Source organism: Pygocentrus nattereri, chromosome 17, assembly GCF_015220715.1.
Source record: "Pygocentrus nattereri isolate fPygNat1 chromosome 17, fPygNat1.pri, whole genome shotgun sequence".
In the NCBI taxonomy this organism is placed as follows: Eukaryota; Metazoa; Chordata; class Actinopteri; order Characiformes; family Serrasalmidae; genus Pygocentrus; species Pygocentrus nattereri.
In genome coordinates this window covers 14,712,735-14,729,899 of record NC_051227.1, presented here as the reverse complement: position 1 = coordinate 14,729,899, position 17,165 = coordinate 14,712,735, and the positions used below count along the sequence as shown (strand labels likewise).

General features: G+C 39.7%; 1 protein-coding gene across 9 annotated transcripts in view; it reads right to left on the bottom strand.

Annotated features, from left to right (window-relative positions):
- The window catches only part of kif1ab (kinesin family member 1Ab), an 80,286-nt gene that overhangs the window by 58,292 nt on the left and 4,829 nt on the right, over positions 1–17,165 (bottom strand). For all 9 annotated transcript variants that reach the window (XM_037546506.1, XM_037546502.1, XM_037546503.1 and 6 more), the window contains exons 2-13: positions 14,558–14,747; positions 10,500–10,573; positions 8,764–8,943; positions 7,728–7,793; positions 7,475–7,653; positions 6,407–6,518; positions 6,203–6,280; positions 6,029–6,094; positions 5,857–5,874; positions 5,686–5,764; positions 3,570–3,648; positions 1,666–1,808 (exon numbers count right to left, since the gene is read on the bottom strand). In XM_037546506.1, coding sequence (XP_037402403.1) covers positions 1,666–1,808; positions 3,570–3,648; positions 5,686–5,764; positions 5,857–5,874; positions 6,029–6,094; positions 6,203–6,280; positions 6,407–6,518; positions 7,475–7,653; positions 7,728–7,793; positions 8,764–8,943; positions 10,500–10,573; positions 14,558–14,663 — 1,180 coding nt within the window. In that variant the 5' untranslated portion in view covers positions 14,664–14,747. The remainder of the gene's footprint in view (positions 1–1,665; positions 1,809–3,569; positions 3,649–5,685; positions 5,765–5,856; positions 5,875–6,028; positions 6,095–6,202; positions 6,281–6,406; positions 6,519–7,474; positions 7,654–7,727; positions 7,794–8,763; positions 8,944–10,499; positions 10,574–14,557; positions 14,748–17,165) is intronic.

Below are 17,165 nucleotides of genomic sequence, written 5' to 3'. Positions count from 1 at the left end.
TGGCTTGACCAGCAGGCCTTAAAGTCACAGTTCATGCCCATATTACTGCAGATGTATATACTTAAAAATGATGCCTCTTCAAGGGTTCTTTAGTAAAGAAAATGGTTCTATATTGCAAAAAAATAGTATGTTGTCAAGTAACATTATCTTCAATATAGTCAATAAATATAATATTTCTCTTGTTGAGATTGTTTAAAGTGGTGGTGTAGTGTAGTGGTTAACATCTCTGCCTTCTACACTGTAGACTAGGGTTCAATCCCCCACCTGGGTAAGTCCCCTATACTATACCAATAAGAGTCCTTGGGCAAGACTCCCAACACCACCTTCGCCTACTTGTGTAAAATGATCAAATTGTAAGTCGCTCTGGATAAGAGCGTCAGCCAAATGCCATAAATGTAAAGCTTAATTTAAGCTGATTTACCTCATTTCTAGACATTTTGTACCTGTTTTAAGTAATTTTAAAAACCCAAGCTCACCTTTAAACCAAAAGTTTGGTCTGTTTTAGATTAGACATTAGCTAGAATAGTCTGTTCTAGGGGACCAAATCATCTTGTGTCCTCACAGAATTATAACAGCTACCGACAGTTCTTTGCATCATGATATATAAACATCCACTACTTGCTACATTAGCCTCACGGCTCCAGGGAAAAGCTAAGGATGCAAACGCTCATTTTTTGGCCTTTGTGACAGAGATTTGTACCAGAGAACGCGGATGTGATGATTAATGAAATAAATATTAACGACAATAAATATTAAAATATGGAAGAGCAGAATACTTTCTCTCTGGCTCTGCAAGTTTCGTTGGGCAGTTGTGCTCAAATCTAGTCCTGTGGATCCACTGACCAATAAGCTTTGTTCTATGTCATGTCCCAACACAAATGACACAAAAGAGAAAACCTGAGAAAGTGAGAAGTTCACACTGCGAAAATAATATCTTAGTGAGTGTAAACATCTTAAACATAGTCAATAAATCTAATATATCTAATATCTCTCTGAGACTGTTGTAAGAATATTGTGAGATTACTGAACTTATTTCTGGACATTTTACTTGTTTTTAAGCAGTTTTATCTTATTAAAATGTCTGATTTCATTGGCAGATCATGTTCCTTGTTTTAATCATTATTTCCTAAAATGACCAAAATTATCTTCATTATTTCCCAAATAATGAAGTCGTGGGCTGGAGGTTAGGGAACCGGCCCTGTGACTGGAAGGTTGCCGGTTTGATCCCCTGAGCCGACAATGCATGACCGAGGAGCCCTTGAGCAAGACACCTAACCCCCAACTGCCCCCTGGGTGCTGCGGATAGGGCTGCCCACCGCTCCGGGCAAGTGCACTCATTGCCCCCTAGTGTGTGTGTGGTGTCTCACTGCATGGATGGTTTAAATGCAGAGGTGAAATTTCCCTGTTGTGGGACTAATAAGGGTCACTTAATCTTAAAACAAGTAAACTAATCTGCCAATGGAATCAGACACTTTCACCAGATAAAATCACTTAAAACAAGTAAAAATGTACAGAAACAGGTGGAATAATCTTAGAATGTTCTTACAACAGACTCATAATGAGGGATGTTAGATTTATTGGCCACATTTAAGACATTTTCACTTGTTAAGATGTTATTTTTTGCAGTGTAGCTGTAGTGGCTGAGCACCGATACTGTTCACTCACTTTCAATGATGTCCCCAAGACCCTGGGCATAGAGCAGGTCCTTCAGTCGAGCCACTTCCTCCTTCAGCTCGCGCACTAACCGGTTGTTTGGGTCTTCGTTGATGACGGCGTTGCAGCGGATCTGCTTCGCTCGGTCGGCGTACCTGAGCAGCGCACAAACACAGCAGGTAACGGACTTTTCTCATCCAAATCTCATACCCTCTGTTCCTAAAAAGGCCATTCTTCAAGGGTTCTTTAGTAAAGGGAATGGTTCTTTTTAGAACCATATACACATCTGACATAGAGCCTACATAGAGCCATAAAGCCAGACTCTACATAGAGCCATATACAACATATTCGTTGATCTGAAAAACCTATACAGAACCATTTGATGCTTAAAGGGTTCTTTGCATGGTGAAATGGTCTAAACAGAACCATGACTTCTATATAGAACTATATCGTGCTTAAATGGTGAAATGGTTTTTCAGGTTGATGGAGAATGTGTTGCATATGGTTCTATATAGAATCTTTCTAAAAGGGTTCTATATAGCACCAAAAAGGGTTCTTCTATTGTTACAAGCCTGACATCATAACAGTAGCAGAGCCCTTTTTGCTGCTATACACACTTTAAAAAAAAGATGGTTCTTTGAAGGTTCTTTAGTAATGACGATGGTTCCATATAGAACCATGAACACTCAGAACCGTCTGCATGCTTAAATGGTTCTTTGGATGGTGAAATGGTTCCTCAGATTAATGGAGAATGTGCTGTAGATGGTTCAATATAGAACTATTTTGAAAGGGGTTTTGAAATATTGTTACAATGTCAAACTTGTAACAACAGAGGAACCCTTAAAAAGGGTTCTATATAGAACCATCTATAGCGCACTGCAATCTGAAGAACCCCTTTCATGATGTAAAGAACCTTTTGAATGAGCATATTCATTCACATTTTCCATCAGTTCTCAAAAGGGTTCTTTATAGCACCAAAAAAGGGCTCTTACTTGATATTGATATCTTGATATTGAACCTATAGCAGAACACGTTTTGGTACTATATAGAACCCTCTTGAAAAGGTTCTTTATAGAAGCATCTACAGCATATTTTCCATCAACATGAAAAAGAACCGTTTAATGATGTAACGAACACTTTGATCATTCAAAAGGTTCGTTGCGAGTTCACGGTTCTATATAGAACCGTTTTTATTTACTAAAGAATCCTTGAAGAATTCCTTTAACCTCTTCAACTCCTCGAGACCACCGGTGGTTCCAAAACATACTTGGTCATGTTCTTCATAACGTTCATATTTCATAAGCTACTAATTAAATTAAAATTCACATTTATTTCATGCAGTTACTGAATAATTTGCCTTACGATTTGGTCACAAAAATTCAGATGGACAAACCAGAATATACCCTGGAGAATAGGTATAAAGAGGTTAAAACTTTCAGACGAGGCTGCGATGTCTGACAATCGAGCACATTCCCCATTAATCATTTTACCAATCATAAGATCTCTCGCTTTCAGCTCTGCCTGGAATATGACTCTGCAGTACTGTGTGTCCTCCATGCTGAGGCTATAAGCAGCTTGCAGTTCAGGCCTGGACTGTTTCTATATGGAGTTTCACCAGAACCACCCAAAACTTAACTTAATTTAAATAATTGTAACTGCTTTATACCTGATGTTTCATATTACTAGCGCAATCACCGCCACCTTACTATATTCTTAAGTACTTAAATCTGGTGTACATACTGTAAATTCTCTATATTGTCTTAAATTATTAGTATTGTTTATTTTTACATAAATGGCTGCAACTGTTACAACTGCAATTTCCCCCTGGGATCAATAAAGGAATCTGAATCTGAAAGGCCATGTAACTGGGTTTGGCAGCTTACTGGTGTTTAAGGTGTTAGTTGATATGTATTTACCTGAGGGTGCTGAGGGTCTCGTCATAGTTGATATCGGCAGGACTGAGAGCTGCTACCATGGCAGTGCGTGAATTTCCACCTAATCAATCCCAACACAGGAATACAGTGTTAAACTGAAGAAATGAACTGTTAAAGGCAGAAAGAAACAACCAGGGACAAGCTGAGTTATATGTTGAGAATTATGGAGCTCTATGAAGCATTTTGGTCATAAAGCTTAATAAACCCTCATGAGACATCAGAAATTCATTTTTAGATGTGGTGGGTCAGTCATTGCTTTAATATAATTAGACATGACTTGTTTCTGGATTTTTTTTCTATAAATCATTTCAACTTTATTGATGTGCTCTTTGTAATGTAGTATACACACCTAATGGGAATTTGGTTGTATCTGCATTAGTTGAATGAAAAAGGGGGTTTAAAAACCCTAACTATCCTATGGCCAAATATACATTATAAGACAGCTAAACATCAGAGCCCCAGCACTTTACAAGCAATGGCCATTGAGATTATTCCAAAGTCCATTAGAGGAGGTAATTTATTAAGACAATTACTGCAGAGGGAGTCATCTTGGATTTATACTCTTAAAGCTATGGCATATCCTGACTTGAATGAGGATATTGATTTCTCTCCTTGTACCCACAGGAGCTTTTGTGAATCCAATTCTAAATCCATAGGCATTAACACAGAGTTGGTCCCTGTTTGCAGCTCTAACACCTTCTACTCTTCTGGGAAGCTTTCTACAGTATTTTGGAGAGTGGCAATTTTTGTCCATTCATCCAGAAGACCATTTGTGAGGTCAGACACTGATGCTGGACGAGAGGGTCTGGCTCACAATCTCCGTTCTAGTTCATCCCAAAGGTGTTGGATGGGGTTGAGGTCACGGTTCTGTGAGGGCCAGTCAAGTTCTTCCATACCAAACTCACCCGGGCAGGCCTTTAAGGAGCTGCTTTGTGCTCTGGGTCTCAGTCATGCTGGAACAGAAAAGGTTCTTCCCCAAACTGTTCACACAAAGTTGGAAGTGTACAATAATCTGAAATGTCTGAAGTATTAAGATTTCCCTTCACTGGAACTAAAGGGTTCTGAAAAACAGGGGTTTTCCCTCCTCCACCAACAGCTGGCACAGTGCAGTCAGGCAGGTAATGTTCTAATGGCATTCGCCAAGCCCAGACTGACGGACAGAGAAGCCTGACTCGTCACTCCACAGAATATGTTTCCACTGTTCCAGGGTCCAGAGGCGACATGCTTTGCACATCACCCCCCACTCCCCCCTTTGGCATTTTGCATTTTGATCTGAGGCTTGTGTGCAGCTGCTCTGCCATGGAAACCCATTTCATGAAACTTCTAATGGGCAGTTCTTTTGCTGATGATGTTTCCAGAGGCAGCAGCCTCTGTGAGTTTGTGTGGTCTACTGCTTCATGGCTGAGCTGTTGCTCTTATATGCTCCCATTTTACAATAATAGCACTTACAGTTGTCTGGGGCAGATCTAGCAGGACAGAAATTTCACACACACCGCATCCTATGACTGTGCCATGTTTAAAGTTACCGAGCTCGGTACGACCCTCTACTGCCAGGGTTTGTCTATGGAGACTGCAAAGCTATGTGCTTAATTTTATCCACCTGTTAGCAATGGGTGTGGCTGAAACACCTGAACTGAATTAGGAGTGGTGTCCACATACTTTTCTCCATATAGTGTGTGTGTGTATATATATGGTATGGCAACTTTACAGGAGAAGGAAAAAACCTTTACTTTTAATGTAAGTCAACAGAACCAGACTCCCCCCAACCCCGCCCCTCCTGGTTTCTGTGTTTGGCATGCCTCAGAATTTATTTTAATTTATTTTATTTTTATTTATTATTTATTTTGTACATGTCTTGTGGATGCACATGGATTATCTTGTCAGCATGAAATCATTACTTTGACTGTGCTACGCCTAAGCCCTAGGACCACCTGTCTTTTGGTTTCATTGTTGTGACGGTCCTCATTTTTGCTTCAATACCAGAAATTCAGTTTTGCCAAATTTAGTCTAATTCTAAGGTACAGATCTAGAGAGCAAGTCCCAAATATGTATACATCACAGTAATGTAATTATCATTAGGGTGTAAAATGCCTCGTACCAAGATTTTCCCTAAGCAACCAGGTCAGTACAGAGTCTCTGTAGGGGATAAAGCTCTCTGCCTTCTTCTTCTTCTTGTTCTGCAGAGAAAAACATCAATGTCAGTTTTTGAAGCTATAACTGTGCAGAGATTATCAGCAGAACATGCAACTGCTCCTGCATCAGTTTTTACCTTGTTCGGTAGAGAGTCCTACAAAAAAATGAAAAGACATTTAATCTTCAACATTCACACACTGGTTAAGCTCAACTGCAGTGCAACTGTACAATTGCCATCAGTAGCAGACGTGAAATGAATTTCTGAGTTATCTTTGAGGTACTCGAGTCAGATAAGCTCAATTACTCACCATTTCCGCTAAGGCAGAAATCACTTTGCCAAGCGTTGTCAGGGATTTATTAATATTAGCTCCTTCCTGTAAACAGAAACATAAAAGTCATGTAATTTCACAGCCAAATCATTTCATTCCTTTACAAGACACACTGACAGAATCACATGATGAGCCTGACTATGAAAGTTTCACCTTCAGTCTGGTCCCTTTGGCTCCGGTTGAATCAGCTCTTTCACTGCCTGCCAAGTCCACCAGGCTGATTTTGCTGACCTGCATGGAAGTGGAAAACGTTGCACCTCAGCCAGATAATTTACTCTAATGCACAGCAGACTGAACTGACTATGTGTGTCTCTATTAAGACAGACCTGCTTTAGGGTGTGGTAGTAGACAATTTACCTTTTCTGAGGTGTTGTCTGTGTCACTGTCATGCCGCTTCTGTGTGAAGATGATGTTGAAGACAGCGTGGGAGCGACTGCTGGTCTCGTTCATGTTGGTAGCTGCCACGGTTCTGTGGCAACAAAAGACAGGTTGGATTGTAGAAGCATTGAACTGATGGCAACCTAAATCTAATCTAATTTAAAACCACTGAAGTACTGATCAAGGTATTTCCTCATCTAATCTCATTTAGAGCTATCTAGAACTGACCAAGCTAATTTCTGGTATAAAGGTCTCATCCATGTTGGTTGCTGTTATGATTCTGTGAGGACACAAGTGATTTGCAGTACAAACTGTTCTAGCTAACAACTAATTTAAAACAGACAAAACTTTTGGTTTAGAGGTCAGTTTGGGTTTTTCTACATGGTTCTGGAGGAGATCAGTTTCTAATACAGAGCTACAGTATCTAAACTATCCAGGATCAAACAGTAAAAACAAAATGAACAAAAGATTGAGGACATGAAGTCAGCCAGTGCTGTACACAATTGAACGGTGGTTCTTCAAGGGTTCTTTGGTAAAGAAAGTGGTTCTACACAGCACCATGAACACCCAAAGAACCCTTTCATGATTAAAGGGTTCTATGAAGCACCAGAAAGGGTTTTATATAGCACCAAAAAGGGTTCTTCTACTGTTATAGGCTTGGCATTAAAATAATAAAAGAACCGTTGGGTGCTTTCAAAAAGATTCTGTGTAGGACCATCTACAGCACATTCTCCATCAATCTGAAGAACCCTTTCATGATGCACAGCACCCTTTAAACATGCAAAGGGTCCCTTGAGTGTTCATGGTTCTATATAGAACCATTTTCTTTACTAACCCTTGAAGAACCATAATTTGTGCTTTTATATGTTCTATTTACAACAATAATTTATTTATTTTGACTTTTTTATTATAAGATTATTTGATTAATTATATTTAACTTTATATTTTCACAAAAAAACTATTGATATCATTCTACATTTTACATGACAGAAATCCCTTTATTGGGTTTTCTGGTAAAGCTCCTAAGTTCTGCTGTTATCTGCTTGCCTGGCTTTGTTTCCGGAGTCCATCAGGTCCTGGATGTCATTGTAGGACGTGACGGCCAGCTTGGACAGATCTTCCACGTAGGGCCCCATAAGTGGATGCTCTCGCACTCGCAGGTTTCCTTTGTTTTTGGGGTTTAGAAGGTCACGCACACGCTCACAGTAGATCTCCATATAGCTGACCTGAGGATGCATGAATGACCAGGTTAGAGCTGATCTAGAACACATATGTACAGAAACCGTGGTACTGCTCTCACCTCCACTGAGTACGACATGTTGTTGTCATTATTGTTGCTGATCTTGGTGAACAGGTCTTCACAGAGCTGTCAGAGAAACAACACACACACAGAATAAAAACGCGGAAATACATTTCAGTTGCATTGCAGTCCATTCTGATAATCACCGCTCAGGCAGAACATTCTGACCACCTCCTTGTTTCTACGCTCATTGTCCATTTTATCAGCTCCACTTACTGTATAGCTGCACTCTGTAGTTCTACAGTTACAGACTGTAGTCCATCTGTTTCTCTGATACTTTGTTACCCCCTTTTACCCTGTTCTTCAGTGGTCAGGCCCCCATGGACCCTCACAGAGCAGGTACTATTTGGGTGGTGGATCATTCTCAGCACTGCAGTAACACTGATGTCGTGGTGGTGTGTTAGTGTGTGTTGTGCTGGTCTGAGTGGATCAGACACAGCAGTGATGCTGGAGTTTAACACCTTAGTGTCACTGCTGGACTGAGAATAGTCCACCAACCAAAAATATCCAGCCAACAGTGTCCTGTGGGCAGCGTCCTGCGACCACTGATGAAGTACTAGAGGATGACCAACACAAACTGTGCAGCAGCAGATGAGCTGTCATCTCTGACTTTACATCTACAAGGTGGACCGACAAGGTACGAGTGTCTAATAGAGTGGACAGTGAGTGGACACCGTGTTTAAACACTCCAGCAGCACTGCTGTGTCTGATCCAGACTCATATAGGAAGATATATATTTTTTCCATATGGGAAGATATAAGTGCTTCGGGAAAATAGTTGCTAATCTTCATGATCTATTATGCTTCAATAAACTGTTAACAATCTTTTATTAATCTAAGTAATATCAGGGCTTTTATTCCACTATCGAGTTCAGCCCCTCAGTGGCTCTTCCTCAATCTCTCAAGGAGGTTTTCCTTGTGAGCCTAAGGATGTTCTCCTGACACTGTCTCCCTCTGAGATGTTCTGCTTCGGGTCAATGACTTTTATAGAAAGCACCATACGGATACAACTGAACTGAGCTTGAATAGGACTTTACCAGAGGAATGATGCCTTGCTGGTCTTTCTCCTGTTTGCCCATCATGGTGTAAGACTTTCCAGCTCCAGTCTGGCCGTAGGCAAAGATGCAGACGTTGTAGCCCTCAAACGCATGGAGCAGCATCTCTTCTCCAATGTCTTTATACACTTGTTTCTGATCGGCATAGTTAATATCCTCCGGCTGAAGCACACAGAGAGAAAAAAAACTATATACATAATTTACCTGATCAAGGCTTCTCATACATTAAACTCAGGTACTCTTTCACAAATATAAACAATGCATAGGCTGAGTTTTTGAAAAGGTGGTTCAACCAAGAAGCCAGAAAAGAACCAGACTTCATATGAACGTTGGGCCTCATTCAGCAGGGTTCTTAACCCTCAACTGCATGAATTATTACTTAAACATGATAAAAATGTTTTAATGTGTTTTTGTTAGTTAAAAGTGCTTAAATAATGGAAATATCCATAAAACCCAAAATAAATAAATAAAAAGCACCAAAAAAAAAAAAAAAAAAATCACATTTTTCTCTAAAAACATAATTTTATTGAAAACAAGACCAAACAAATCCAATGTATACTTAAGTAAAATGTATGACCCAATATTTACAAATATTGGTAATGATTGGTAATCGTAATTTCAATTTATAATTGCATTTATAATGTACAGCAATAACCTGAGCCGGTTTATGAGGAGTCTGGCCACTTCCTATTTCCCCCATTATACCAAAAACAGGACTGCTAAACAGCAGAGGGCCCACTCAATTGAGTCCTCAATGAATGAGAGTGAAAGGAGCTCAATGGCTAAAAACGAAGAGTTAAAATAGTTTCTAATCACTGAACGAGAACTTTCCTTTAGTTTTAGATAGTAGAAGGATGGATTTCACTAAAAAAGCAAAGAAAACTCACCAATATGTTTCCCTTTTTCTACAGCAAAATGGGTTTTGAGCAGCAGGAGGCGGGCTTTACTGCTGAAGTGTGAGCAATGGTTAGCGGAGGAGCTCATTGGCTGTTCGTGCTCACTGACGTCATGAACGTACACGAGGCGCCGTTTCAACCTCCTATAGCTCAAGTTTAAAAGCTCTTACAAATATAAAAGCGGTGTTAAAATGTTATATGCTGTTTAGGAAATTAATGCATTATTTTACATTAAAATGTTTCAGCATTTATAAACTGATTTTGCTCAAATGCTCCATATCAGCCCATTCATTTTGGACACACTCGGGAGCGCCCCCTAGTGTGTGAGAAACCCAGAAGACAATGCAGAGTGGACGTTCTCCTCTCTACACGTCCCCTGGAGTAACTACATCATAATAAGAATTCCTGGTCACATGATGTCAAAGTATTTATCCTTTTAAAATAAAAGACCCTTTTCCCACAATCAAATAGAGGAAACACAGATTTTATATCACAGCTTTTTAGTTAAACTGAGATAAAGTCATTGTTGCCACATGGCAACACCGTGCAATAGAGGATGAACATGAGAAAGATCCTAAGAAAAAGTCAGATTCACGTCGTGTTCTGAAAGCGGAGAACTGTTCCCACCTTTGTGCTCTCGAGTATAGATTCTGTTCTCACTTAAGAACAAATCCCAGATAAGAAAACAGTAGTGACGGATCAGAATCATCCTGAAAACTGTGTACTTTGGTTTAGGAAGACATTTCTTCTTAAGAATAGTTGGTGAACGAGGCCCAATGTTATTAGTGAACAAACTGAGGAAGTGAGTGAGCTCAAACTCACCGTTGTGTGAGACCAGTAAGAATAGTCAAAGTTGAAGCTTTTGTTCTCTTTCGGCTGTTTCGGGTTTATGATTGCTGGAAAATAAGAGAGATTATTCAGACACAACCACAGAAACAAAAATCAAAAGGAAAAAAAAATATGACAACATAGTGCACGTCACTGTTGTCGGAAGAAAACCTTGTATCTCCATTTTTTCTTTACACACTCCATTTTTGAGTTTTTGACATAATTTGAAAATGCCTGTAGCCTTTAACATTGTGTGTAAATTTCATGATGAATGGACAACAAGAAATGACCCAAAATGACTTGGAAAAACGTCTGGTTCCATTGACTTCCATTGAAAGTAAAGTAGGTTTTCTTCTTCTCCTGTAAAGTTACCATTTTGGATTTTTGGTTTTCTTCAGATAACGACGATATACTGCATACAACAGGGAGCAAAGAATGAAAGCTGCCTGTTGAGCATCCTTCACAGACAGCTGTAGTCCTACAGGAGTTTAAAATGATGTCTTTTCGCTACTTTAAAGGAATCGTATGACCCAAATTGTTAGTGCTGCTAATGTGTTATTAGCTAATTAAGGGCTATTAACAGTACCCTGCAAAAAAGAAAAAAAAAGTATCATGTGGAGTAAAACTACCTTAAATCTAGTCAATATGTCCAATACATCTCCTGTTGAGATTGTTGTAAGCTTATGTGATTATTTTACTTACTTCCAAACATTTTTACTTGTTTAAAGTAATTTTACTAAGTACATTTATCTCACTACTGGTAGATACTTTTGATTATTGTGTTTGTGGCTTAAGTGACATGATTTTACTTGGAAAAATTGCTTAAAACTAATAAAATCTACATTACACCATTACAAAATAAGAAATATTATATTTGTCTACTAGAATTAAGATCACTTAATTTGACAAGATGCAATTTCTGCAGTGTATGCAAATCTATCAAGCCAACTGGTGACTAATAGCTTTTAATTAAGGTTATATATATTTTTCATAGTTATATACATTTTACGCATTAATATGGCAGCAAACAAAGAGACATAGTGGAATAACAGTGTCCTGATCAGAGAATGAAGCCACGCCCCCTCCGTGTGTGTGTGTGTGTGTGTGTGTGTATAATCTGGCCGCACGTGTTAGTCGTGCCCTGTGAAAATGTTGCCCTCCCCACGTTTTGTTTTGACCTCCCACACAGGATTGAGCGTTAACCTTTTAAGGTGGAACAGGAAAATCGAACGAGAAGCTGAGGCGTCGATTGTAGTCTTAAATGCTGCACCTTTTAAGGTGGAACGGTGAAATTCGAACAAGAAACTGAGGCAACAGATGTAGTCTTAACTGCTGCACCTTTTAAGGTGGAACAGGAAAATTAGAGCAAGAAGCTGGCGAAAAAGAAGCTGAATGAAGCTTCATTGAGAGTTTAAATGCATGAAAAGGGATGAGGAGGTTGCTCTGTTTCTGCTGGACAGGTGGGTAACACCAACTCATTTTTGTGGTTTCACAGAATCAGTAGGTCAATACTGTTTTGTCCTGTTGGCTAATGTTTGTGGCAGCAACTGGTCAGCTTCACAGCAGCAACTGTAGTGACAAGTTTGCTAACCAACAGCTGAGTTAACAGTAGGTACAGTATTTGCTGTGTTGTTCACTCGAATGTGTTTGTCTGTACAATGGTTGCAAAGGGTTTTATGGCCATGAAGATTTAAAAATGTGTGCCTTGGCAATGGGCGTCAATGAATTTTGGGGGTGTAGCTTTTGAAGGAGCACTGAAGGGAGGGATGTACTTGCTTTGCTGAACTGTCATTTTTCAGAATTGTACAGTGCACATTTAACGCTTGGCAATGTTAGCCATTTTGGCTGAAGTAGCCTCTCCTATTAGGCCCATCTGGCAGAGGAAGTAATGTCCCATCACAGAGGACTCTCGAGACGCAGAGGTGACTGTAACCGCACAGGATTTTAATGCAGAAGCAACATCCCTGAAAATGCATGGGATGAAGATACACAAAATATATGAAGGACAGGATGGCCCAGGACTTGGAATTAATCATATTGCTATGAATGTGGCTGCTTTGTAGATAGTATTATTTGCAGTGTACAATCTTAACAAGTGAAAACGTCTTAAATGTAGTCAATAAATCTAATATCCCTCATTATGAGGCTGCTGTAAGAATATTCTAAGATTATTCCACCTGTTTCTGTACATTTTTACTAGTTTTAAGTGATTTTATCTGGTGAAAGTGTCTGATTCCATTGGCAGATTAGTTCACTTGTTTGGAGAAATAATGAAGATAATTTTGCTCATTTCAAGAAATAATGATTAAAACAAGTCACATGATCTGCCAATGAAATCAGACACTTTTATAGATAAAACTGCTTAAAAACAAGTAAAAATGTCTAGAAATAAGTTCAATAATCTCACAATATTCTTACAACAGCCTCAGAATGAGAAATAGTAGATATACTGACTACATTTAAGACGTTTACACTCACTAAGACATCATTTCTTGCAGTGTACTTCACAAAAACACATTCAAAGGCCACTTTATTACTCCTTCCCTACAGCTCTAGCTTGTTAGTTGTACAACTACAGACTGCACAATTTATGTCAGCCATCCTATAGTCCTTATTAATGGTCAGTTTCTGATCATTTGGCTAGTGGATCATTCTTAACCTTTCAATGATACCGATCACAATGTCAGTGTCACTGCTGAGCTGAGAATGGTCCACCACCTATTAATATCTGGTCAACAGCAGCCCAATGATTAGAATCTGACCAATGGTGAATGGCAAATAGTGGGGCTCAGAAATTGTGGGCTACAGTGATTGCATACATACATATTGGAGCTATAAGGTAAAGTGGCATGTGAGCGAAAGTGAAGCATAGAGGCTTCCAATAAGGTTAACAGAGTGTACATAAGATCATGGTCATATCACAGATGTCCACATCAAAACCTCCTTAATCTCAGATTAGTGTACACTGCAAAAAAATGTAATATTTCTCATTATGAGGCTGTTGTAAGAATATTGTCAGAATATTGAACTTATTTCTAGACATTTTTACTTGTTTTTAAGCAGTTTTATCTTATAAAAGTGTCTGAGTTCATTGGCAGATCATGTTCCTTGTTTTAATCATTATTTCTTGAAATGAGCAAAATTATCTTCATTATTTCTCCAAACAAGTGAACTAATCTGCCAATGGAATCAGACACTTTCACCAGATAAAATCACTTAAAACAAGTAAAAATGTACAGAAACAGGTGGAATAATCTTAGAATATTCTTACAGCAGACTCATAATGAGGGATATTAGATTTATTGACTACATTTAAGACGTTTTCACTTGTTAAGATGCTATTTTTTCAGTGTAGTGTGGACAGTTGTGTGTGACACATTGGTCTGAGATAGTATGATGCATTGCATGCCATCCCCCGGACTGTGGGAATGAGGTCATTAACCCGCACTGCTTCCACAAACAGTCACAAAGCACTGCAGTGTGCTGGGCCATCACATCCTGCCTCAGCTGACTCTGTTTACCCACTCACACAAAGCAACAATGAGCAGCTCACTGCCTTCGCCTCTGCTGTAGAAACATGAAATCCTGGTCCAAAAAAAGAGCCTTTGTGTCTGTGCATGTGAAGGATATGGGTAAATACAATGGTTGAACTTGTTTCATCTTCTGGTTCTGGTATGAGAGCATGCTGGGACTGACATGGACAACCAAACACAGGGATCCTTTAAAAGGTACTTATGGCTGATGCTCCACAGAACCGCACAGCATCTTAACACATGACACTGAAGATGCACTACAATGCTCATCAAAGGTTTGGAGATTTGTTTCAATGTTTTTAATAAATCAGCATGTTGTCTTCAGTTTGCAGTGAAGGGCTTGATGAAGATTAAACGGGTTAAGAGGAAAATGCCTTGTAAATGTATTTAAATAAACAAATAAATACAAGCAAGTCAATCACTACAGTGAGGAGCTCCTAAAGTGAGGCTGCCCTAAGGCACAGGCCTGATAAGCTACTGAAAGCACTGACATCCACCCAAAGCATGCAGAATACTCACTGGTGGTGTTGCCAGACATCTGAATTATGCACTTGCTCTCTTTCCCAATTTCTCTGGAGTTGAAGGGTCGGACCCTCACAGCCACCTTCACGGAGGCTCCAGCCATGGTGATGGAGTTCCTGAGCTGGACGCTGTGGTGCTGGATGAAGGCTTAGAGCAGCAAGTCCAGTAACTCAAGGCAACCCGCCACCTGCAGGGGACAGTATACAGGTCAAAAACCAGCACAGAGCAGTCCACACATATCAAAGCTTGAGCAATGTACAATTACATGGGGCCTTAAAGTGACATCTAATTTACATAAATCTCATTAGTCACTCCAAATCAGTCCGGAAAAGTGTTACGTTTTTCTCTGTAGGTTTGCTCTGGGGCTATGAGGACAATGTCCATGTCCAACGTCAGAAAAGCAAGCCTATTAGAAGTTACTCAAAGGGAAACTCAACCAATTTATCAAAAATTCTACATAAATAATCAAGATGTAAACAGAGTCATTCTCAGAGCAGTTTGGTGTGAAATTCTGTGTTCTAGAGAAACTTGAGTCACAACTGTTCTCAGTGGTGGTGATAGGAACCAGACATCCCCTCCAAAAGCTCCTCACAGAAAGTTCCTACATGAAATGGTTATGAATTCACTGCCTGATGACTGAGACGCTGTTTTATGATAGTTCTGAAAACTTAAACTCCATTCATGGTGGACGGATACATGCAGGGTGTTATGAGGCAAGAAGATTCGTGTAGGTTCTGGTGGCTGTGGATAGTAAATAAACGTCTATATTTGTGCTGTAGTCATGGTGACCCCCGGTTCCCATCACCACCACTGTAAAGACATCTGAACCACTTCACACCAAACCCCTCTGAATCTCTCTCTTTTTAAACCTCACACACTGAATTATGCAGAAACCCTGAAGAACAGGGTAAAAGGGGGCTAACAAAGTACCAGAGAAACAGATGGACTACAGTCTGTAACTGTAGAACTACAAAGTGCACCTATATAGTAAGTGGAGCTGATAAAATGGACAATGAGCGCAGAAACAAGGAGGTGCATATGCACCACTACTAATGCAGCAGCTGCTGCTACGGACACCAAGCATGTCTGGCCTTTTGTCTACATATAGGATAAATGAAAACTGCAAATTAGATTTTCAAATTAGCAGCTTAACCTTATAAGGTAAGCATTTCAAAGAAGCTTTAGGCATAAACAGTGTGACACTGATGTCAGGATCAATTGCCCAAGATCTGATTACTCAGCAGATACACCATGTCCAGTCAGGTCCTTATAAATCTGTAACTGACTCTCATGACTGTGTTTAATTTAGGTAATTGATCCTGACCATGACTCAACATTTCCATCTCTGTCTTCCTGCTCAAAGATTACTATATTCTGTTATACTGTTATACCTGACGTTTGGGAGGAGGAGCATGCCTGAAACCCCTCCTTGTTTCAATCCAACGCCCTATAAATTCACATCCTCACCTTCCGTTCCCATGAACAGAAGTGTTCGCAACCATCCTAGACCTCAACAGCTTTTGAGTTCATCTTGGAGTTGTTTGGGGATCTGGCCTTCTAGCTACAGACAGAAGCTGCCCAGAACTCTAGCCCAAGTTCTCAGAGTTTTCCCCCACTGCCTCAATCAATTCTCCCTCATACTACCACCACACCTTGAAGGCAAGGTCTGAACTCACAAACAAAACTTAAAAAGAGCCGAGCGGCTTCACCACAGCAAGATGGACGTAATTTGACTGAAAGCAGCAAAATCCATGTTTCAGCAATAAACTATGAAAAAAAAGCATAAAATTCAAATGTCACAGTGCAAATGCTTTTAACATGGTTTAAAACTATGGAGCCCTGCTGGTGACATCCTGTGGAAATAAAAATAATACGCGGCCACAACTTAGTAAGATGTGGGAATGAGATAATTAAGTTGTGGCCACATTATTTTTATTTACACAGGATGTCACCAGCTGGGCTCTGTAAGAAACTTCTTAAGTCTGAAATCTCATCTGCTCAGTCACCATGGCAACTTTATTTAGGACTGAATTTAGGACAGTAACTAAAACAGTATTACAGAAACATCCTACCTAGACAGAATGTCCTAAATTTTGTACTAACTTTAGGATAAACCCAGAGCTGTCTTAACTTCTGCTTAACAGTCTGTTCCTGTTGTTTTGTGCAGTGAGCATAAATTACTATATCTGGCATAATGACGATGCATTTATCTTCACTGAAAACGGGGCTCTGACTTGAGTTTCAAAACTCCAGACACTGCAAACGCGACATCCACTGTTCCCTCTTATTACCTTCGTGTGTTAATGTTGATGCAATATTACAGTGATGGTGGTGAATAATGAGGAGACGTAGCTGCACGTGTGTCTGTTTATTTGCAGGAATAACGTTAGCATGCCCAGCTAAAACGTTTGGGGAAACGGAGACTGAAACTGTGGCGACGGCAACGCTCTAATAAACAGCACGAAGCTCTTTTATCATGTTTGGCTGTTTTCACCTCAGTAACAGTAGCTAAGGTTAGCTGTCTGGCTAGCTAGCTTGATTATTTTGATTATATGTTTACATTTCAGCTATATTTTTATTCAATAAAAATAAAAATAGTTGACTT